Source organism: Stegostoma tigrinum, chromosome 46 (assembly GCF_030684315.1).
Source record: "Stegostoma tigrinum isolate sSteTig4 chromosome 46, sSteTig4.hap1, whole genome shotgun sequence".
Lineage (NCBI taxonomy): Eukaryota > Metazoa > Chordata > Chondrichthyes > Orectolobiformes > Stegostomatidae > Stegostoma > Stegostoma tigrinum.
In genome coordinates, this window is record NC_081399.1 from 10,035,385 (window position 1) to 10,058,132 (window position 22,748).

Below are 22,748 nucleotides of genomic sequence, written 5' to 3' on the forward strand. Positions count from 1 at the left end.
GAATTGCGAGCAGCATCCTCGGGGGATGTTTGCTTGTGTTGTTGGGGAGGATTTAAGCTTTGGGCAGGAGGCTGGGATGCAGAGGAGGGAACAGAATGAGAAGAGTCAGGAGGTGGATCAAGGAGACACTGACATCTGGGCCAGTTAAGGAACAAGGGAAATTGGCCAGCCTGGATATTATTTATTTAAATGCAGGGAGACTGATGAACAAGGCAGATGAGTTGAGGATTCAAACGGAAACATGGAGGTCGTGGTTGATACAATAGCTATCACTGAGGAAGTGGGGTCTGGATTCTCAGCTCAATATTCCGGGATACTAGGTCGCCTTCAGGGTGAGACAGGGAAGGGGAGGGGCTCATCATATTCCAACACTGCAGTAAACGTGTATGACATCTCAGAGACCTCCTCAAATGATGCCAGATAAGAACGTAAGAAATAGGAGCAGGAGGAGGCCATCTGGCCCATCAAACCTGTCCCCCCCCCAAATCATTAAGATCATGGCTAATCTTTTTGTGGACTCAGCTCCATTTACCACCCCCACCCCACCCCACCCCGCTCATCGTCGCCATTTTTATATGTTTCTGTAAGATCCCCCACCTCATTCTTCTAAATTTCGCAGAATTTGACCCCAGTCTATTCAGCCTCTCCTCCAAAGCGGACCCTCTCAATTCCGGAATCAACCTAATGCAACCCCCTCTGCACCCCCTCCAGTGCCAGTACATCCCTTCTCAAGCGAGCAGACCACAACTGTGCGCAGTAATCAGTGCCACGGCAGAGTTTAACAGCAGGAAGGTTATGCTGTACAAGAGGTTGGTTAGGCCCAGCTCGAATAGTGTGTGCAGTTCTGGAATACACAGTATCGAAGAGATGCAATCAGAGGAGATTGCCCGGGCTGGACAGCTTTGTTTGTGGAGAGAGATTGGAAAGACTGGGCTTGTTGGTCTTCGAGCAGAGGAGACTGAGAGGGGACGTGATCGAGGGGGACGTGATCGAGAGGTACGAGAGGTATAGAGTGTGTAGACAGGATGACATTATTCCCCAAAGAAAGGCAGATGCTGTAATTCAGGAACAAAAACAGAAGTTGCTGGAAAAGCTCAGCAAGTCTGGCAGCATCCGTGAAGAAAAAAACAGAGTTAATGATTCAGGCCCAGTGACCCTTCCTCAGAACTTAGTTTTGAGGAAGGGTCACCGGACCAGAAACGTTAACTCTGTTTTTTCCTTCACAGATGCCACCAGACCTGCTGAGCTTTTCCAGCAACTTTGTTTTTGATCCAGAAAATTTCCCCCCGGTTACTGGGTCAATGACCAGGAAAATGGACGTAACATAAGGGGCAGGAGTTTTAGAGGGGAAGCGAGGAAATCTTTTTTCACTCAGAGGCTGGCAGGAATCTGAAACTCATGGGGCAGCAGAACACTGAAGAAGCGCTTAAATATACACATGCAATGCTAAGGTATAGAGGGCATTGGACCAAGTGTTGGAAAATGGGATTAGAATAGTTAGGTCAGAGATAATGGGAACTGCCGATGCTGGAGAATCCGAGATAACAAGGTGTGGAGCTGGATGGACACAGCAGGCCAAGCAGCATCTCAGGAGCAGGAAAGCTGACAGTTTGGGCCTAGACCCTTCATCAGAAAAGGGGGAGGGGGAGGGGATTCTCAAATAAATCGGGAGAGAGGGGGAAGGGGACTGAAGATAGATAGAGGAAGAAGATAGGTGGAGAGGAGAGTATGGGTGGGGAGGTAGGGAGGGGATAGGTCAGACCGGGGAGGGCGGACAGGTCAAGAGGGCGGGATGCTGTTAGTAGGTAGGAAATGGAGGTGCAGCTTGATGTGAGAGGAGGGGATAGGTGAGAGGAAGAACAGGTCAGGGAGGCGAGGATGAGCTGGGCTGGTTTTGGGATGCATTGGGAGAAGGGGAGATTTTGAAGCTGGTGAAGTCCACATTGATACCATTGGGCTGCAGGGTTCCCAAGCGGAATATGAGTTGCTGTTCCTGCAACCTTCGGGTGGCATCATTGTGGCACTGCAGGAGGCCCAGGATGGACATGTCATCTAAAGAATGGGAGGGGGAGTGGAAATGGTTCGCGACTGGGAGGTGCAGTTGTTTATTGCGAACCGAGCGGAGGTGTTCTGCAAAGCGGTCCCCAAGCCTCCGCTTGGTTTCCCCAATGTAGAGGAAGCCACACTGGGTACAGTGGATGCAGTATACCACATTGGCAGATGTGCAGGTGAACCTCTGCTTAATATGGAAAGTCATCTTGGGGCCTGGGATAGGGGTGAGGGAGGAGGTGTGGGGGCAAGTGTAGCATTTCCTGCGGTTGCAGGGGAAGGTGCCGGGTGTGGTGGGGTTGGAGGGGAGTGTGGAGCGGACAAGGGAGTCCCGGAGAGAGTGGTCTCTCCGGAAGGCAGACAAGGGCGGGGATGGAAAAACCGTTTGTAGCCGGGACAGACTCGATGGGTTGAAGGGCCTTTTTTCTGTACTGTAGGCCCCTATCACTGTTAGGTCTCCCAACAATTTACCCGTTTATCCACATTACTGCAACTAGATCCTCACTAATAACATATTAGTACTTGTAGGGTATTGTGTGAAATTTCTCTGCTGGTTTTACAACATTACAGTAACATGACACCCTCGAGCACTCTTCAAATTATGAATGTCATTGTCTATGAGCCCTTTGTGACACTGTGAAACGTCAGCTTTTGTGCTCCTAAGACGCTGCTTTGCCTGCTGTGTCCATCCACACCTTGTTATCTCGGATTCTCCAGCATCTGCAGTTCCTACTATCTCTGACCTAACTATTCTAATCCCATTTTCTGGCATTTGGTCCAACGCCTTGAGGAAGGGTCACTGGGGCCGAAACATTTACTCTGGTTTTTTTCCTTCACAGATGCTGCCAGACCTGCTGAGCTTTTCCAGCAACTTCTGTTTTTGTTCCTGATTTACAGCATCCGTGGTTCTTTGGGGAAAAATGTCATCCTGCCTACGGCGTTGGGAGCTGAGGGTTAAAACTTGAAGTTTCCTGCTAACTCTGTGCCGCGTTTCCTATAATGAAGGCGATGTTGGCAATGCTGCTGTGCCCACCAGAAAGGGGCACTCAGTCTGTTTGCCAGCGAAGGTGTCTCGAGGCAGCACCTGGCTCGGTGGGTTTGTTACCTTGCCAACACCGGCAGCAGCAGTGCTCAGGCGGAGTGAAGCTGCCAGCCCACTTATTCCAGCTCCGATTACAACGATAGTACGAGGCATCAATCCTGTAAAACAGAGATGGCAGGCAAAGTGAGAGGCAGAGAGAGAGAGAGAGAGAGACAGAGACACACACGCAGACACACACACAAATACGATAGACAGCACACATGGAAATGGACAGAGAGAGAGAATGACAGAAACACACACACAAACACAGGGCGACAGGAAGAATGTGACAGGCACAGAGAGACCGATAGATAGCCACATGGAAATAGACAGGGTGAGAGAAAGAGAGAGAGAGAGAGAGACACACACAGACTCAGTGCGAGGCACAGAGAGAACGATAGATAGCCACGTGGAAATAGACAGAGAGAGAATCAGAGAGACACACACAAACACAGGGAGACAGGAAGAATGTGACAGGCACACAGAGAAAGGTAGATAGCCAAACAGAAACAAAGAGAGAAAGACAGATATACTGTCTGTGTGCATGTGTGTGGGAGAGGGGGCAAGTGTGTCTTGGATAGACAAACAGAGAGGCCAGTATATCAAAAAAAAGGGGAGTAGGAAAGAGAGAGAAGGAGAGATGGACTGGTAAAGGAAAACAGGAATGGAGTGAGGACTAAGAAAACACAGATGGGAATACAGAGAGAAAATAGAAAGAGAAGTAGTATATATAGATCATTGACTCACCACCCTGGCTTGCCCTGCAATGTTTCTATATAACATGTCCGTTTGGAATGTCTGTGCTGAATTCTGCTTATCAGAGTGACACAGCAGCCTGCTCTATCTCAAAGACTCCTCCTGTCCCTGTGCGAATGGGTCTAGAGGGGTCCGAATGGCCTCCTCCTGTCCCTATAAGGCAGGCCCGAGGTTGGGGGGGGAGGGGGGGGGGCGCGCAAATGGCCTCCTCCTGTCCCTGTAAGGCAGGCCCGAGGGGAGGGCGAATGGCCTGCAGCTGTCCCTGTAAGGCAGGCCCAAGGTTGGGGGGAGGGGTCAGAATGGCCTCCTCCTGTCCCTGTAAGGCAGGCCCGATGTGGAGGGGGGGGGGCGCGAATGGCCTCCACCTGTCCCTGTAAGGCAGGCCCGAGGGGAGGGCAAATGGCCTCCTCCTGTCCCTGTAAGGCAGGCCCGATGTGGAGGGGGGGGGCGCGAATGGCCTCCACCTGTCCCTGTAAGGCAGGCCCGAGGGGAGGGCAAATGGCCTCCTCCTGTCCCTGTAAGGCAGGCCCGAGGGGAGGGCAAATGGCCTCCTCCTGTCCCTGTAAGGCAGGCCCGAGGGGAGGGCAAATGGCCTCCTCCTGTCCCTGTAAGGCAGGCCCGAGGTTGGGGGGGGGGCGAATGGCCTCCTCCTGTCCGTCTTCAAATCTGACCTACCCACTTTCAGAAAATGTTGAGGTTTTGCAGACAGTAACTGAGAGATTTACGAGCATGTTGCAGTGGGGAGACTACAGAAGGTGGGAATGTTAAGGGATTTAGTAGAAGCATTTGAAATCACGATGTTGCTCTGCAGCTGTCAGAAACCCTGTTCTTTAAGACTCTCACGATAGCTGAACCAGAAACTAAGCTTCATAGAATCATCGAATCCCTACAGCGTGGAAACAGACCCTTCAGCCCAACAAGTCTAAACTGAACCACAGAGCACCCTACGCAGACCCATCCCCCTGTAATCTACCCGAACCCGCACATCCCTGGGCACTACGGGACAATTTAGCACGGCCAACCCACCCTAACCTGCACATCCCTGTGCACTATGGGACAATTTAGCACGGCCAACCCACCCTAACCTGCACATCCCTGGGCACTATGGGACAATTTAGCACGGCCAATCCCACCCTAACCCGCACATCCCTGGGCACTATGGGACAATTTAGCACGGCCAACCCACCCTAACCCGCACATCCCTGGGCACTATGGGACAATTTAGCACGGCCAACCCACCCTAACCCGCACATCCCTGGGCACTATGGGACAATTTAGCACGGCCAATCCCACCCTAACCCGCACATCCCTGGTCACTATGGGACAATTTAGCACGGCCAATCCACCCTAACCTGCACATCCCTGGGCACTATGGGGCAATTTAGCACAGCCAATCCCACCCTAACCTGCACATCCCTGGGCACTATGGGACAATTTAGCACGGCCAATCCCACCCTAACCCGCACATCCCTGGGCACTATGGAACAATTTAGCACGGCCAACCCACCCTAACCTGCACATCCCTGGGCACTATGGGGCAATTTAGCACAGCCAATCCCACCCTAACCTGCACATCCCTGGGCACTATGGAACAATTTAGCACAGCCAATCCCACCCTAACCTGCACATCCCTGGGCACTATGGGACAATTTAGCACGGCCAATCCACCCTAACCCGCACATCCCTGGGCACTATGGGACAATTTAGCACGGCCAATCCACCCTAACCCGCACATCCCTGGGCACTATGGGACAATTTAGCACGGCCAACCCACCCTAACCTGCACATCCCTGGGCACTATGGGATAATTTAGCACGGCCAATCCCACCCTAACCTGCACATCCCTGGGCACTACGGGACAATTTAGCACGGCCAATCCCACCCTAACCTGCACATCCCTGGATACTACGGGACAATTTAGCACGGCCAACCCACCCTAACCTGCACATCTTTGGCCCCTGGGAGGAAACCCACACAGACATGGGGAGAACGTGAAAACTCCACACAGGTAGTTGCCCGAGGGTGGGATCAAACCTGGGTCCCTGGCACCGTGAGGCAGCGGCGCTAACCACCGAGCCTCCCTTTATTGGGGCAGGAACTGGCTAAAATGATGGGTGTGTCAGGATAGTTTGAACCACAGTTGCTGGAGGGTGGGTGGTCAGTTCTGAGAAGTGACTCAGTAACTTGAAGTTCCTGGAGAAATTAAATCTTTTTTAAAAAAAAGACACTTGTTAGGAATTAGAAGGTTTCAATCTGCCGAGTTGCAGGGAAGCCAATGAAACTCCAGCAGTGAGAGCAGAGTGGCAGCCTTTGTAAGACACGTGTGTGCCATACAAGCAAAAAGAAAACTGAAAACAGGGTTAACATACGGATTGTGCATTAGAAACACCCAGGAGCTACTTCCTCAGTTTTGCCAAGAGCTTCCCAGAACATCGAACAATGGGTTTTGATATAGGAGTCCTTGGAGAATCTGTGCTATTGATACAGTCACCATGAACCAAGTTAAGAGGCAGGGCTAGATGCTGCTTTGCCGGTATTAATCGTGCCCAGGAAACTCCTATGATATACGAAAGCAGCTCAAGGGCGAAATCTAGTGATGGGAAAACTGAGGGACCTGATGTACCTGAAGCGAAAGCTTGAAAGGACTTGGAGACAGCATGGTGTACCACCGACTGTGCAACAGCGCGGCTCGGCCATGTGTGAACACTATCCGACTCCCACAGCTACCTAGAATACACCTCCTCCCACCCACCCTCCTGCAAAAATTCCATCCCCTATTCCCAATTCCTCCGCCTCCGCCGCATCTGCTCCCACGATAAGACATTCCACTCCCGCACATCCCAGATGTCCAAGTTCTTTAAGGACCGCAACTTCCCCCCCACGGTGATTGAGAACGCCCTTGACCGCGTCTCCCGCATTTCCCGCGACACATCCCTCACACCCCGCCCCCGCCACAACCGCCCCAAGAGGATCCCCCTCGTTCTCACACACCACCCTACCAACCTCCGGATACAACGCATTATCCTCCGACACTTCCGCCATTTACAATCCGACCCCACCACCCAAGACATTTTTCCATCCCCACCCCTGTCTGCTTTCCGGAGAGACCACTCTCTCCGTGACTCCCTTGTTCGCTCCACACTGCCCTCCAACCCCACCACACCCGGCACCTTCCCCTGCAACCGCAGGAAATGCTACACTTGCCCCCACACCTCCTCCCTCACCCCCATCCCAGGCCCAAGATGACATTCCACATTAAGCAGAGGTTCACCTGCACATCTGCCAATGTGGTATACTGCATCCACTGTACCCGGTGCGGCTTTCTCTACATTGGGGAAACCAAGCGGAGGCTTGGGGACCGCTTTGCAGAACACCTCCGCTCAGTTCGCAACAAACAACTGCACCTCCCAGTCGCAAACCATTTCCACTCCCCCTCCCATTCTCTTGATGACATGTCCATCATGGGCCTCCTGCACTGCCACAATGATGCCACCCGAAGGTTGCAGGAACAGCAACTCATATTCCGCCTGGGAACCCTGCAGCCATATGGTATCAATGTGGACTTCACCAGTTTCAAAATCTCCCCTCCCCCCACTGCATCCCTCAACCAGCCCAGTTCATCCCCTCCCCCCCACTGCACCACACAACCAGCCCAGCTCTTCCCCCCCACCCACTGCATCCCAAAACCAGTCCAACCTGTCTCTGCCTCCCTAACCGGTTCTTCCTCTCACCCATCCCTTCCTCCCACCCCAAGCCGCACCCCCAGCTACCTACTAACCTCATCCCACCTCCTTGACCTGTCCGTCTTCCCTGGACTGACCTATCCCCTCCCTACCTCCCCACCTATACTCTCTCCACCTATCTTCTTTACTCTCCATCTTCGGTCCGCCTCCCCCTCTCTCCCTATTTATTCCAGTTCCCTCCCCCCATCCCCCTCTCTGATGAAGGGTCTAGGCCCGAAACGTCAGCTTTTGTGCTCCTGAGATGCTGCTTGGCCTGCTGTGTTCATCCAGCCTCACATTTTATTATCTTGGAATCTCCAGCATCTGCAGTTCCCATTATCTCTCTCTATTATCTGTGAACACTATCTGTTTGGTTTAAACAGCTCCCACTATTTCCATCCTGTCCTTTACAACAAAAGCTTTAAGCTTTTTTAAAAGTTTGAAAAATTGGGGGTGTGGTGGGGAGCAGGGAATGGGAAGGGGGTTGTGTGGAGCGTGATGGGAGTTGCGGGGGGGGGGGGAAGGATGTGAAGGATTGGAAGAAGAGGTGGCAGAGGGGGGAAGTGGTGGTGGGAGGGGAATGAGGGAAAGTGGGGGTGGGGGGGGGGGATGAGGGAAAGGGGGGGATGAGGGAAAGGGGGGGATGAGGGAAAGGGGGGGATGAGGGAAAGTGGGGGTGGGAGGGGGAATGAGGGAAAGTGGGGGTGGGAGGGGGAATGAGGGAAAGTGGGGGTGGGAGGGGGAATGAGGGAAAGTGGGGGTGGGAGGGGGAATGAGGGAAAGTGGGGGGTGGGAGGGGGAATGAGGGAAAGGGGGGGAATGAGGGAAAGGGGGGGGAATGAGGGAAAGGGGGGGGATGAGGGAAAGTGGGGGTGGGGGGGGGATGAGGGAAAGTGGGGGTGGGGGGGGGATGAGGGAAAGTGGGGGTGGGAGGGGGAATGAGGGAAAGTGGGGGTGGGAGGGGGAATGAGGGAAAGTGGGGGTGGGAGGGGGAATGAGGGAAAGTGGGGGTGGGAGGGGGGATGAGGGAAAGTGGGGGTGGGGGGGGATGAGGGAAAGTGGGGGTGGGGGGGGATGAGGGAAAGTGGGGGTGGGAGGGGGAATGAGGGAAAGTGGGGGTGGGAGGGGGAATGAGGGAAAGGGGGGGAATGAGGGAAAGGGGGGGGATGAGGGAAAGTGGGGGTGGGGGGGGGATGAGGGAAAGTGGGGGTGGGGGGGGGGATGAGGGAAAGTGGGGGTGGGGGGGGGGGATGAGGGAAAGTGGGGGTGGGAGGGGGAATGAGGGAAAGTGGGGGTGGGAGGGGGAATGAGGGAAAGTGGGGGTGGGAGGGGGAATGAGGGAAAGTGGGGGTGGGGGGGGATGAGGGAAAGTGGGGGTGGGGGGGGATGAGGGAAAGTGGGGGTGGGAGGGGGAATGAGGGAAAGTGGGGGTGGGAGGGGGAATGAGGGAAAGTGGGGGTGGGGGGGAAATGAGGGAAAGTGGGGGTGGGGGGGAAATGAGGGAAAGTGGTGGTGGGGGGTGAAGTCGTGGTTGGGGGTGAAAGTAGTGGCGGTGGAAGGGGTGGGGATGTGGTGGTGGTGGGGGGAGTGAAGGCGGTAGTGAGGGGGAGGGTGGGGAGTTGGGGGAATTGGTGTAGTGTTGGGGAGGGGGGAGTCGGGAGAAGGAAGGGAGTTGGGGGGAATGGGGAGAGTGAGGGGTTGTCGCAGTTAGAGGAGGGGTAGTGGAGTGGGGAAGTGTAGTGGAGTGGGGGCGCGGAGTGAGGGGATTAGTTGCGGGAAACAAGGGAGAGTGAGGGGTGGAGGGAGATGGAAAGTTGGGGGAATCAGGGAGTAGTGTGGGGGAGGGGAGAGTTGGGGGTATAGTGGGGGAGTTGGGGAAATCGGGGGGAGTGAGGAGAAGGGGAGTGTGGGAATTGGGCGGAAGGGGGAGGAGTTGGGGGGGTCTTGTGGGGGGTGAGAGGAACGTGCGGGGGGAGGACCGGCGCGGGGTGGGGGGGACCGGCGCGGGGTGGGACCGGCGCGGGGCCGGGGGGGAGACAGGCACGGGCGTGGGGGGGGGGGGGGGGGAGGGCGTGGGGGGGGGGGGGGGGGAGGACGGGGGGGGGGGAGGACAGGCGAGGGGGGGGAAGACAGGCGAGGGGGGGAAGACAGGCGACGTTGGGGGAAGACAGGCGAGAGGGGGGGAAGACAGGCGAGGGGGGGGAGGACAGGCGAGGGGGGGGGAGGACAGGCGAGGGGGGGGAGGACAGGCGAGGGGGGGGAGGACAGGCGAGGGGGGGGAGGGCAGGCGAGGGGGGGAACGCGATGGGTGAGAGAGTCGGGTAGTGAGGGAGGGGCGAGAATGGGGGGGTAGGAGGGGAGGGTGTGGGGGGGGGCGCGAGTGAAGAAGGTGGGAATGGGGGGGAGTGAGGGAGGTATCGGGGGAGTGCGCGGAGCAGTGGGTTGGGGGGGGCGTGAGAGAGGTGGGGTGTGAGGGGGGGGAGGGTGGGTGAGGGGGGTGAGAGAGGGGGGAGGGGGTGAGAAAGCGGGGGTGGAGTGGTGGCGTGTTGGGGGAATTGGGGAAAGGGGGCAGCACAGTGATTCAGTGGTTAGCACTGCAGCCTCACAGCACCAGGGACACAGGTTTGATTCCACCCTCAGGGCCACTGTCTGTGTGGAGTTTGCACATTCTCCCCGTGTCTGCGTGGGTTTCCTCCCACAGTCCAAAGATGTGCAGGGTGGGTGGATCAGCCATGATAAATTGTCCATAGTATTCAGGGGTATGTGGGGGGGGGGGGGGGCGAGAGTGTGGGGGGGGGGGGCGAGAGTGTGGGGGGGGGGGGGCGAGAGTGTGGGGGGGGGGGGCGCGAGAGTGTGGGGGGGGGCGCGAGAGTGTGGGGGGGGGGGGCGAGAGTGTGGGGGGGGGGGCGAGAGTGTGGGGGGGGGCGCGAGAGTGTGGGGGGGGGCGAGAGTGTGGGGGGGGGGGCGAGAGTGTGGGGGGGGGGCGCGAGAGTGTGGGGGGGGGCGCGAGAGTGTGGGGGGGGGGGCGAGAGTGTGGGGGGGGGGGCGAGAGTGTGGGGGGGGGGCGAGAGTGTGGGGGGGGGCGAGAGTGTGGGGGGGGCGAGAGTGTGGGGGGGGATGGAAGAGTGTGGGGGGGGATGGAAGAGTGTGGGGGGGGCAAGAGTGTGGGGGTGGAGGGAGAGTTGGGGGGGAGAGTTTGTTGGGGGGGGGCGAGAGTGGGGGGGGGGGCGAGAGTGGGGGGGGGGCGAGTGTGCGGGGGGGAGAGTGTGGGGGGGGGAGAGTGTGGGGGGGGGGAGAGTGTGGGGGGGGGGAGAGTGTGGGGGGGGGGGAGAGTGTGGGGGGGGGGAGAGTGTGGGGGGGGGGAGAGTGTGGGGGGGGGGGAGAGTGTGGGGGGGGAGAGTGTGGGGGGGGGAAGAGTGTGGGGGGGGGAAGAGTGTGGGGGGGGGAGAGTGATGGGGGGGGAGAGTGATGGGGGGGGAGAGTGATGGGGGGGGAGAGTGATGGGGGGGAGAGTGATGGGGGGGAGAGTGATGGGGGGGGTGGGGTGAGAGGAGGGAGAGAGTGAGGGCGGGAGAGTGAGGGCGGGAGAGTGAGGGGGGGGAAGAGTGAGGGGGGGGGAAGAGTGAGGGGGGGAAGAGTGAGGGGGGGAAGAGTGAGGGGGGGGAAGAGTGAGGGGGGGGAAGAGTGAGGGGGGGGAAGAGTGAGGGGGGGGAAGAGTGAGGGGGGGGAAGAGTGAGGGGGGGAAGAGTGAGGGGGGGAAGAGTGAGGGGGGGGAAGAGTGAGGGGGGGGAAGAGTGAGGGGGGGGAAGAGTGAGGGGAGTGGGGGGGGAAGAGTGAGGGGAGTGGGGGGGGAAGGGGGGGAAGAGTGAGGGGAGTGGGGGGGGAAGTGGGGGGGGAGTGGGGGGGGGAGTGGGGGGGGGAGAAGAGGGGGGGAGGAGAGGGGGGGAGGAGAGGGGGGGAGGAGAGGGGGGGAGGAGAGGGGGGGAGGAGAGGGGAGGGGGGGGGAAGGGGGGGAGGGGGGGGAAGGGGGGGAGTGGGGGGGGAAGGGGGGGAAGGGGGGGAGTAGGGGGGGGAAGGGGGGGAGTAGGGGGGGGAGTGGGGGGGGAAGGGGGGGTAGGGGGGGAGAAGGTGGGGGGGGAGAGAGGGGGGGAGAGAGGGGGGGTGGAGTGAGAGGAGGGAGGGAGTGTTGGGGGCGAGAGAGTGTGGGGGGGGAGAGAGAGTGTGAGGTCGGGGAGAGAGTGTGAGGGTGGAGAGTGGGGGGGGCGAGAAAGTGGGGGGGGGGGCGAGAAAGTGAGGGGGGGGAAGTGTGGGGGGGCGAGAGAGTGGGGAGCGAGAGAGTGGGGGGGGGCGAGAGAGTGGGGGGGGCGAGAGAGTGGGGGGGGCGAGAGAGTGGGGGGGGCGAGAGAGTGGGGGGGAGGCGAGAGTGAGGGGGGGGGCGAGAGAGTGGGGGGGGGGGGCGAGAGAGTGGGGGGGGGGGCGAGAGAGTGGGGGGGGCGAGAGAGTGGGGGGGCGAGAGAGTGGGGGGGCGAGAGAGTGGGGGGGCGAGAGAGTGGGGGGGGCGAGAGAGTGGGGGGGGGGCGAGAGTGTGGGGGGGGGGCGAGAGTGAGGGGGGGGCGAGAGTGAGGGGGGGGCGAGAGTGAGGGGGGGGGCGAGAGTGAGGGGGGGGCGAGAGTGAGGGGGGGGCGAGAGTGAGGGGGGGGCGAGAGTGAGGGGGGGGCGAGAGAGTGGGGTGGGAAGAGAGTGAGGGGGGGGAATAGAGTGGGGGGAAGAGAGTGGGGGGGCAAAGAGAGTGAGGGGGGCAAAGAGAGTGAGGGGGCAAAGAGAGTGGGGGGGGAGAGAGTGGGGGGGGCGAGAGAGTGGGGGGGGGCGAGAGAGTGGGGGGGCGAGAGAGTGGGGGGGCGAGAGAGTGGGGGGGGGGCGAGAGAGTGGGGGGGGGCGAGAGAGTGGGGGGGGGGCGAGAGAGTGGGGGGGGCGAGAGAGTGGGGTGGGAAGAGAGTGAGGGGGGGGAATAGAGTGGGGGGGGGAATAGAGTGGGGGGGGGGAATAGAGTGGGGGGGGGGAATAGAGTGGGGGGGAAGAGAGTGAAGGGGGGAGAGAGTGGGGGGGGCGAGAGAGTGGGGGGGGCGAGACAGTGGGGGGGGGCGAGAGAGTGGGGGGGGGCGAGAGAGTGGGGGGGGGGCGAGAGAGTGGGGGGGGCGAGAGAGTGGGGGGGGCGAGAGAGTGGGGTGGGAAGAGAGTGAGGGGGGGGGAATAGAGTGGGGGGGAAGAGAGTGGGGGGGCAAAGAGAGTGAGGGGGGCAAAGAGAGTGGGGGGGGCAAAGAGAGTGAGGGGGGCAAAGAGAGTGAGGGGGGCAAAGAGAGTGAGGGGGCAAAGAGAGTGGGGGGGGAAGAGAGTGAAGGGGGCGAGAGAGTGGGGGGGGCGAGAGAGTGGGGGGGGCGAGAGAGTGGGGGGGGCGAGAGAGTGGGGTGGGAAGAGAGTGAGGGGGGGGAATAGAGTGGGGGGGAAGAGAGTGAAGGGGGGAGAGAGTGGGGGGGGCGAGAGAGTGGGGGGGGCGAGAGAGTGGGGGGGGGGCGAGAGAGTGGGGGGGGGGCGAGAGAGTGGGGGGGCGAGACAGTGGGGGGGGCGAGAGAGTGGGGTGGGAAGAGAGTGAGGGGGGGGAATAGAGTGAGGGGGGGGAATAGAGTGGGGGGGGAATAGAGTGGGGGGGGAATAGAGTGGGGGGGGAATAGAGTGGGGGGGGAATAGAGTGGGGGGGAAGAGAGTGGGGGGGCAAAGAGAGTGAGGGGGGCAAAGAGAGTGAGGGGGGAAGAGAGTGAAGGGGGGAGAGAGTGAAGGGGGGAGAGAGTGGGGGGGGGGGGCGAGAGTGAGGGGGGGGGAAGATGCTACTAGCCCCTGCTGCGCTTGCGCACGATCACGAAGCCCAGCCCCGCCCCGCTGGGGACCGAATGATCACTGCGCTTGCGCAACCATATCCGTCAGTCCCCCGCGCGCCGAAGTCTTCCACTCTGACGAGGCGGAGGAGTGAGCAGTTGAATTTTCAATGTATACCTGTCTCTCCGGAACAAGAATCAGGCAGAAATCCTCGTGTTAGACACGGCGAAGAAAATATAGAAAAAGGTGAGGACACACTTGGTCTTCGATTTCCGGCTTGCGCTGTCGGCGGCCCCAGGTCACGCCCTTCCGTTGCTGTCGATCACGTGCTCTTCGCCCCCCCCCCGTCGGGGCGTGTCGTAGCGCGCATGCGGCCACTGCGCTGCTGGGAGTTGTAGTTCCCGGAAGGTGTAGTTCCTGGGTGCAGACCATTCTGGCTTTTTCAAGGAGGGGAGATGACTTGGGTAGTGACCAAACCAGGCTCCCTCAGTCACACTCAGGGCACCTATAACCATAAATAACAGGGTGGGATGATTTTCACCACCTAAAACTACAACAAATAGGCACTGAAGTAGGCCATTCACCCCGTCGATGCTGTTTTCCCCCATCCTTTAATTACCCAACTGGCCAAGAATCTGTTTCAGCCTTTAATGCCCACGGACTCTGTCCCCAGAGCTTTCGGTGGCGAGGAGATCCAAAGACACGCAATCCCCTGATTCATAGGCTCACACAGGGCAGACAAGGACCTTCAGCCCATCGATTCTACACCAATCCCAATTTCCTGCCGTTGTCCCATATCCTCAAACTGTCGCGATATTTGAAGTACTCATCCTAATATTATTTTTGAAAGGTCGAAGGTTATCCAGCCTTTACCACATTCCCGGGCTGCGGATTTCCAGATTCGCGCTGAGTGGTGGGAACCCAGTTGCATCTGAAAATTCGCTTACCATTCCCCCACGTTTTCGTCTAAGTATGTTACAAACAGTAAGGGTCCCAATGCTGATCCTTAAGGTACATCACTGGACACTGGCCTCCAGTCGCTCAAACAGCCTTCTATCACTTCCTCTTGTGTTCTATTAATAAGGCAGTTTCTGATCCATCTCACCACATTTCCCTCAGTTCTGTGTACTTTTACCTTCTCAATCAGTGTCCCATGTGGGACCTTGCCAAAACCTTTGCTAAGACCTGTATACTATCAGGAATTTGACCCCCCTTTCCCCTGCTGAGTTGTAGACTTACCCACAAGGAGTTGTTCCCAGTCCACTATGGCCGGATACTGCTTCATTTTAATAAAAACTACCCCCCCCCACAGTCCAAAGCTGTCTATTTTCTTGTCCAGAACAAATTTGAAATATACTGTGTTGTGGTCGCTTTCGCCTACATGTCCCCTAACTACCACACCAAACACTTGTCTGGTTTCTTTCCCCAGACTCAGATCCAGCACTGCACCATCCCTTGTTGGGCCTTCTATGTACTGGCATGAAAAACTCATGTGACATTCTGACCATCCAAATTAATGTTGGGAAATTTAGAATTAACTCGTATAATTACCCAATTATTACTCTTACTCATCTCTGAACTGTCTACATGCTGTTTCCTCTCCATCTCAGTCTTAAATTGGCTCCCTTTTTTTAAGATTAGATTTCCTACAGTGTGGAAACAGGCCGTTCGGCCCAACAAGTCCACACCGCCCCTTGCAGCATCCCAACCAGACCCATCGCCGTATAACCCACACACCCCTGAACGCTACGGGCAATTTAACACAGCCAGTCCACATCGCCTGCACATATTTGCACTGTGGGAGGAAACTGGAGCACCTGGAGGAAACCCACACAGGCACGGGGAGTTTGTGCAAACTCCGCACAGACAGTCACCGAGGGTGGAATCAAACCTGGGTCTGGTGCTGTGAGGCTGCAGTGCTAACCACTGAGCCACCGTGCCGCCTTTATTCTGAGACAATAGTCCTAGACGAGGTGGGGGACTCATCCTTAAAAATCCTATATGTTACAATGAGATCACCTCATTCTTCAAAACCCCCAGTGAGTAAAGTCCCAATCTGCTTAACTTTTGCTCATAAGACAGTCCCTCCACACTGGGGATCATTCAAGTGAAATAACATAATTCCTTAAATAAAGAGACCAAAACTACTCACAAAACTCCAGAGGTGGTCTCGCCAGCACCTTGCACCGTTCCCAACTCTTATACCCCAACCTCCTTGAAATAAGAGATAACAAGGTGCAGAGCTGGATGAACACAGCAGGTCAAGCAGCATCAGAGGAGCAGGAAGACTGACGTTTCGGGCCTAGACCCTTCTTCAGAAATGGGAAGGGGTTTCTGAAATAAATAGGGAGAGAGGGGGAGGTGGATAGAAGATGGATAGAGGAGAAGATAGGTGGAGAGGAGACAGACAGGTCAAAGAGGTGGGGATGGAGCCAGAGTGTCGGTGGGGAGTTAGGGAGGGGATAGGTCAGTCCACGGAGGATGGACAGGTCAAAGAGGCGGATGAGGTTAGGAGGTAGGAAATGGAGGTGGGGATGAGGTGGGAAGAGGGGATAGGTGAGAGGAAGAACAGGTTAGGGAGGTGGGGATGAGCTGGGCTGGTTTTGGGATGCGGTGGGGGAAGGGGAGATTTTGAAACTGGTGAAGTCCACATTGATACCATTGGGCTGCAGGGTTCCCAAGCGGAATATGAGTTGCTGTTCCTGCAACCTTCGGGTGGCATCATTGTGGCACTTCAGGAGGCCCAGGACGGACATGTCGTTGAAGCAATGAGAGGGGAGTTGAAATGGTTCACGACTGGGAGGTGCAGTTGTTTATTGCAAACCGAGCGGAGGTGTTCTGCAAAGCGTTTCAGACATACCCTGTTCTTTCATTCTCACTTCCAAAATGACCAGCTTCACATTTCCCCACGTAATTATTTCCAGTTGCCAAGATTGTGCCCACTGACTTAATCTATCCATCTCTCTCTGAAGACTGTCTGTATCCCTCTCACAATCTGCCTTTCCACTTGTTGTGTCATCTGCAAATATGGTTACAGTCCCTTCACCTCCTTCCAGTCGCTCATATGTTGTAAACAGTTGTCGTCCCAGCGCTGATCCGTGTGGAATGCCGCTGGTCACAGGTCACCACGCTGGAAAATAACCCCATGTCCCTACTTGCTGTTTCTGCCCATGAGCCAGTTGCTTATAACGCCAATAAGCCGCCTCCAATCGATGGGCTCTTATTTTAAGACTTAAGCTTACGTCAAGTACTTTGTCAAACTTCTGGAAATCCAAACACAACACATCTACTGGCTCCCCTATATCCACTCTGGTTGAGACTTCCTCGCAAAACTCTTAATAAATTAGCCAGACGTGAGTTCCATTTTGTGTAGCCGCACTGACTCTGTTTGATTCCCCAAACGCTCTGCTACAACCTCCTCAATGAGCGAATTCCAAGACTTTTCCAACAATAGATAACAGGCTGATCAATCTCAGTTATTTAGCTGCATTTTGCCTACCTTGCTGAACTGTGTTACATTGGCAGTTTTGCAATTCTCTGGTACTTCTCCAAGAATCGAAGGATTTTTGGAAAGTTGCAACCAATACATCCACTGTCTCTGCGAGGATCCGAGCATCAGGGCCAGGAGATTTATCATAGAATCAGAGACACCCTACAGTGTGTAAACAGGCCATTTGGCCCAACAAGCCCACACTATCTCTCTGAAGAGGATCTCACCCAGACCCATTCCCCTACTCCTGATGTCCCCAGGTCTAACCCACCCTAACCCGCACATCCCTGGGCACTATGGGACAATTTAGCACGGCCAACCCACCCTAACCCGCACATCCCTGGGCACTATGGGACAATTTAGCACGGCCAACCCACCCTAACCCGCACATCCCTGGGCATGATGGGACAATTTAGCACGGCCAACCCACCCTAACCCGCACATCCCTGTGCACTATGGGACAATTTAGCACGGCCAATCCACCCTAACCTGCACATCCCTGGGCATGATGGGACAATTTAGCACGGCCAACCCACCCTAACCCGCACATCCCTGGGCATGATGGGACAATTTAGCACGGCCAACCCACCCTAACCCGCACATCCCTGGGCATGATGGGACAATTTAGCACGGCCAATCCACCCTAACCTGCACATCCCTGGACACTATGGGACAATTTAGCACGGCCAACCCACCCTAACCTGCACATCTTTGGACTGTGGGAGGAAACCGGAGCACCCAGAGGAAACACACACAGACATGGGGAGAATGTGCAAACTCCACACAGGCAGCTGCCTGAGGGTGGAATCGAACCTGGGCCCTGGCGCTTTGAGACAGCGGTGCTGACCACCGTGCCACCGTGCTGCCCCCTCCTTTAATCCCAATAGTTTGGCTAAACTTCTCTGGTAGTGGTACTTAATTCTTCCCCCATACTCTTCTGTATAAATGGCATTTTCCTTCGTAAAGACTGATGCCAATTTTGTGTCCTTTTTTTTGATCCCCGGAACTATCTCCCCGCATTTGTTTTCTAAGGGCCTACAATCACTTTGACATCTCTTTTCTTTGTACATTTAAAGGAGCTCTTACTGTCAGTTTTTATGTTACTCGACAGTTTGCCTCAGTGTGTTTTCTCTCCCATCATCTTTTTAGACCTCCCTTGCTGGATTTTATCCCCGTCTTCAGGGTTATCACTGACGCTTGCCTCCTTATATATGTTTTATCTACAAGGTACGAGTCAGGAGTGTGACGGGACATACTCCCCTCTGGCTTGGATGGGAGTGGGGTGGGGGGGGGTGGGGGCCAGCTCCAACAGCCGGTACTGAGACTGGCTCTAGTGTAATGACAGGTTCCAGGTGATCGATGGGGACAGGGGCCTCTCTAGTCAGAGGGACGTTTCTGAGGCTGGCGTTGAGGCATCAGAATGGCATGTCGCCTTCCAGGTGCCAGGGTCAAGTCAGCGGGCCCAAAACGATGACGCCATTTTTTTTCCCTTCGTTGATGCTGCCGGGGCCTGCTCAGCTTTTCCAGCAGCTTTGTTTTGTTCCTGATTTACAGCGCCCGCAGTACTTTCGGTTTGTAAACCTCAAATGATGTTGGATTTTGCTGGCATTTTCTGTCGGAATGTCGGACCTAATCTGCAGGATGGCTTTCATTGCGCGCACTTCTCAGCGATTAAATTAATCGCATTGTTGTTGGATTGGTGATGTCTCCAAGTTGTTTGAATGTCGATTCCAATTGATTGTTGTGAAAAAGCAGCTCACTCATCCATATACACGTTAACTTCGAAGAAACCGGTTGCAGTAAACGCCAATTTGTCACAGTCAGGACATTGCACCAACATACCACTTGAAACTGTGTTTGTATTGCTTCGGCTTCTAGATCCCAATTAATTTCCAATTTGTTCGTGTAAAATTACCAACACTCAGCAATCAATTGGAATAACAGAAAGTAATTGTTTCTTGTCTTTACTGTACTGGATTCCTTGAATAATAAATGACAATGTCACAGCCTCATAGCTAAAACTTTTTCTTGGAAAAGATTAAGAGTTGCCCATCTAAGATCGGCTGACAGAAAATATCCTCAAATTCTTAATCGTTCTATTGATGCATGCCAGTATGTTTCTGTTCGAACTCAGTGCTTTTGATATGGTAAAAGCTTGTGAGAAAATGTCCCAACATGTTAATAGCTGGCGTTGCAAAGTTTCCAACAATAGAGCAAATTTCCTACTCAGGATGGGAAGATGTAAAATTCAAAAGGTCAGAGATTTTGACAGCTGACTGATATTGTTTTCCATTTCTGCTTAAACTGCTGTTCAACAAAATTTGCTTTTCTCATTTTCAATGCCTTGTTTCATATGTGCACTTAAAATTCATATCCTGCTGTTTCAATTTTCTCCTCTGTCAGGCATTGCCCCCTATTGATTCCTGTGCAATTACAGGCACATCCCACTGGTGTCAGCTGTTGACCGCATAATGTTCAGCAGCTTCTGTCAGTCCTCAGGTACAGGAGCCATCCGTGTCCAAAGTCAGCAAGATGATATTCCCAGGTTTGGGCTGACAAGTGGCATTCACAGCACACGCACGTCAGGCCATGAACATCTCTGAACGGACAGAATCAAACTGTCGACCTCCGGAGTTCAAAAGCTTCACCGTCACTGAACCAACCCCAGCCCCGTCACTGTCCCGGAGTTACCGTTGATCCGAAGCTGAGGTGAACTCTGCTGTCCATATAAATACAGTGGCTACAAAGGCAGACTCGTGAGCATATCACAGAGTGGAGCTGGGGGAACGCAGCAGATCCGGCAACATCAGGGGAGCAGGAAAGCTGACGTTTCGGCTCTGCGGGACCCCTCTTCAGAAATCAAAGGCGACAGGTTTGAACTGATCTCAGAAACCGAGGTAAGCCAATGCAAGAGAGCGCTCCTTGGGAACTGGGCTGACCAATCCCTTATCCCTTTGACTGTGAGCTCAGGCTGCATGAAGGTGCTGGGCATATGGTTTGGAGTGGCCAGGGCGTGTCCGCTGAAAGTCGGTTGGAGTATCTTGTCAAGTTGAGGCAGAAAGCACACGGATGAGAGCACTGCCCCCTCTCCATTGCGATTTTTAAATTCATTCATGAGGGCGTCACTGACTAGGCCAGCATTTATTGCCCATCCCTAACTGCCCAGAGGGAGGTTAGGAGCCAATCACATTGCTTTGGGTCTGGAGTCACATGGCCAGACCACAGTAAGGATGGCAGTTTCCTTCCCTAAAGGACATTCGTGAACTAGATGGGTTTTTCCAGACAATCAACAATGGATTCATGATCCTCATTAGTCTCTTAATCCCAGATTGTGACGCTGGATGAACACAGCAGGCCAAGCAGCATCTCAGGAGCACAAAAGCTGATGTTTTGGGCCTGGACCCTTTTCTGATGAAGGGTCTAGGCCCGAAACGTCAGCTTTTGTGCTCCTGAGATGCTGCTTGGCCTGCTGTGTTCATCCAGCTTCACACTTTGTTATCTTGGATTTTCCAGCATCTGCAGTTTCTATTATCTCCAATCCAAGATTGTTACTGAATTCAAAATCCACCATCTGCCATGGCAAGATTCAAACCTGGATGCCCAGAACATTACCTGGCTCTCTGCATGAACAGTCCAGTGATATTGCCTTCCGCCCCAAGTTAAAATCTCAGGTACTCGCAGTGTCTTCGTGCATGCCGCGGGTCTGGCACAGTCACAGGTTTAATCTGAGGTGAAAGTTGGACTATGCGCAACAACACCTTGTATGAAGCTCTAGACAAGTGGGTGAAGGACATATTCTTGTCTTAATGGCCACTTTTGTGTGTGCCTGCTTCAAGCTGTGCGCAGGACCTTGATTCGCAAACCCTAGAGTTTCACAAGGAATTGAAATTCCATCTTTTTTGTAGGAGGGCGGCCCGGCGGTTAACTCTGCTGCCTTAGGATCAAGGACCTTGGCTCGGTCACGGCCTCGCGTGACCGTCCGTGCGGTTTGAAGTTTGTCGGCCGGGCTGCGGATGAGGTCGTTGATTTGCTCGCCGAGCTGGCTTGTCTTACATTCGGCCGCTTCATCGCCATGCCAGGTAAGGTCCTCAGCGAGGCCTCCGATGAAGCGCTCTTGCTTTGCTCCGCTCGGAATTCACGCTGACCGGTCCGTCGCGGTGTCTATGAGGCATTTGCACATTCTCCCGTGTCTCTGCAGGCTACCGCCAGGTGACCTGTTGTTTTTCACCCTACGGTCCAAAGATTGGGGGATTGGCCATTGTACCTAGGGACATGTAGGCGAGGTGGATGCCTATGCGGGGAGAGTGCAATGTGGCACGATCGACTCGCTTAATTGGTCTCTGGTTACGCTGCAAGGATTCTTGCCCAGGCATCACATTTCATCGAGGTGGTGTCCCAGGCGTGAGCGGAGTTGTTCGAATATGTCCAAGAGGGTTTGCTGGAGGCAGATCGAATTGTAGCTTTCGTAAGAGAGGTGGGTAATGATCTGAAAGAGAGGGCATTTGCTGCAGGGCGAGCGGGAGATGGAGTAGGGGGAGAAAGTCAGGGCGAGCGGGAGATGGCGGGGGGGAGAAAGGCAGGGCCAGCGGGAGATTGGGGGGGGGAGAAAGGCAGGGCGAGTGGGAGATGGCCGGGGGTGAGAAAGGCAAGGCGAGCGGGAGATGGGGGGGAGAAAGGCAGGGCGAGCGGGAGATGTGGGGGAGAAAGGCAGGGCGAGCGGGAGATGGGGGGGGGAAGGCAGGGCGAACGGGAGATGGTGGGGGAAGGCAGGGCGAGCGGGAGATTGGGGGGGGAAGGCAGGGCGAGCGGGAGAATGGGGGGAAGGCAAGGCGAGCGGGAAATTGGGGGGGAAGGCAGGGCGAGTGGGAGATTGGGGGGGTGAAGGCAGGGCGAGCGGGAGATTGGGGGGGGAAGGCAGGGCGAACGGGAGATTGGGTGGGGGGGAGGCAGGGCGAGCGGGAGATTGGGGGGGAAGGCAGGGCGAACGGGAGATGGTGGGGGGAAGGCAGGGCGAGCGGGAGAATGGGGGGGGAAGGCAGGGCGAGCGGGAGAATGGGGGGGGGAAGGCAGGGCGAGTGGGAGAATGGCGGGGGGAAGGCAGGGTGAGCGGGAGATTGGGGGGGAAGGCAGGGCGAGCGGATGCAGTAAATCAGGAAACTGAAGGTGGGGGGGTTTTGCTGGTGGTGGGGGGGTTTTGCTGGTGGTGGGGGGTGTTTTGCTGGTGGTGGGGGGGGTTTGCTGGTGGTGGGGGGTTTTGCTGGTGGGGGGGGTTTTGCTGGTTGAAGGGGGTTTTGCTGGCGTTGGGGGGGGTTTGCTGGTGGTGGGGGGGTTTGCTGGTGGTGGGGGGGTTTTGCTGGTGGTGGGGGGGTTTTGCTGGTTGAAGGGGGTTTTGCTGGTGGTGGGGGGGGTTTGCTGGTGGTGGGGGGTTTTGCTGGTGGGGGGGGTTTTGCTGGTTGAAGGGGGTTTTGCTGGTGGTGGGGGGGGGTTTGCTGGTGGGGGGGGGTTTGCTGGTGGGGGGGGTTTGCTGGTGGTGGGGGGGGGTTTGGTGGTGGGGGGGGTTTGCTGGTGGTGGGGGGTTTTGCTGGTGGGGGGGTTTTGATGGTGGGGGGGTTTTGCTGGTGGTGGGGGGGTTTTGCTGGTGGTGGGGGGGGTTTGCTGGTGGTTGGGGGTTTGCTGGTGGTGGGGGGTTTTGCTGGTGGGGGGGTGTTTTGCTGGTTGAAGGGGGTTTTGCTGGTTGAAGGGGGTTTTGCTGGTGGTGGGGGGTATTGCTGGAGGGGGA

At 56.3% G+C, this 22,748-nt stretch overlaps 1 protein-coding gene and 1 long non-coding RNA gene across 6 annotated transcripts in view; one reads left to right on the top strand and one right to left on the bottom strand.

Moving 5' to 3' along the window:
* ppox (protoporphyrinogen oxidase) overlaps positions 1–13,802 on the bottom strand; it is a 34,998-nt gene extending 21,196 nt beyond the window's left edge. For 2 of the 5 annotated variants that reach the window (XM_059642856.1, XM_059642860.1), the window contains exons 1-2: positions 13,657–13,802; positions 3,155–3,249 (exon numbers count right to left, since the gene is read on the bottom strand). In XM_059642856.1, coding sequence (XP_059498839.1) covers positions 3,155–3,244 — 90 coding nt within the window. In that variant the 5' untranslated portion in view covers positions 3,245–3,249; positions 13,657–13,802. Of the gene's footprint in view, positions 1–3,154; positions 3,250–3,877; positions 4,037–7,157; positions 7,230–10,219; positions 10,276–13,656 lie in introns of those variants that run through there. The other 3 variants (XM_059642858.1, XM_059642859.1, XM_059642857.1) reach the window with 3 other exon arrangements.
* LOC125450422 (uncharacterized) lies at positions 13,578–21,510 on the top strand. The gene is made up of 3 exons (XR_007247097.1): positions 13,578–13,725; positions 19,373–19,866; positions 20,875–21,510. It is a non-coding gene; the product is annotated as an uncharacterized LOC125450422 (long non-coding RNA).
* The last annotated feature ends 1,238 nt before the right edge of the window (positions 21,511–22,748 follow it).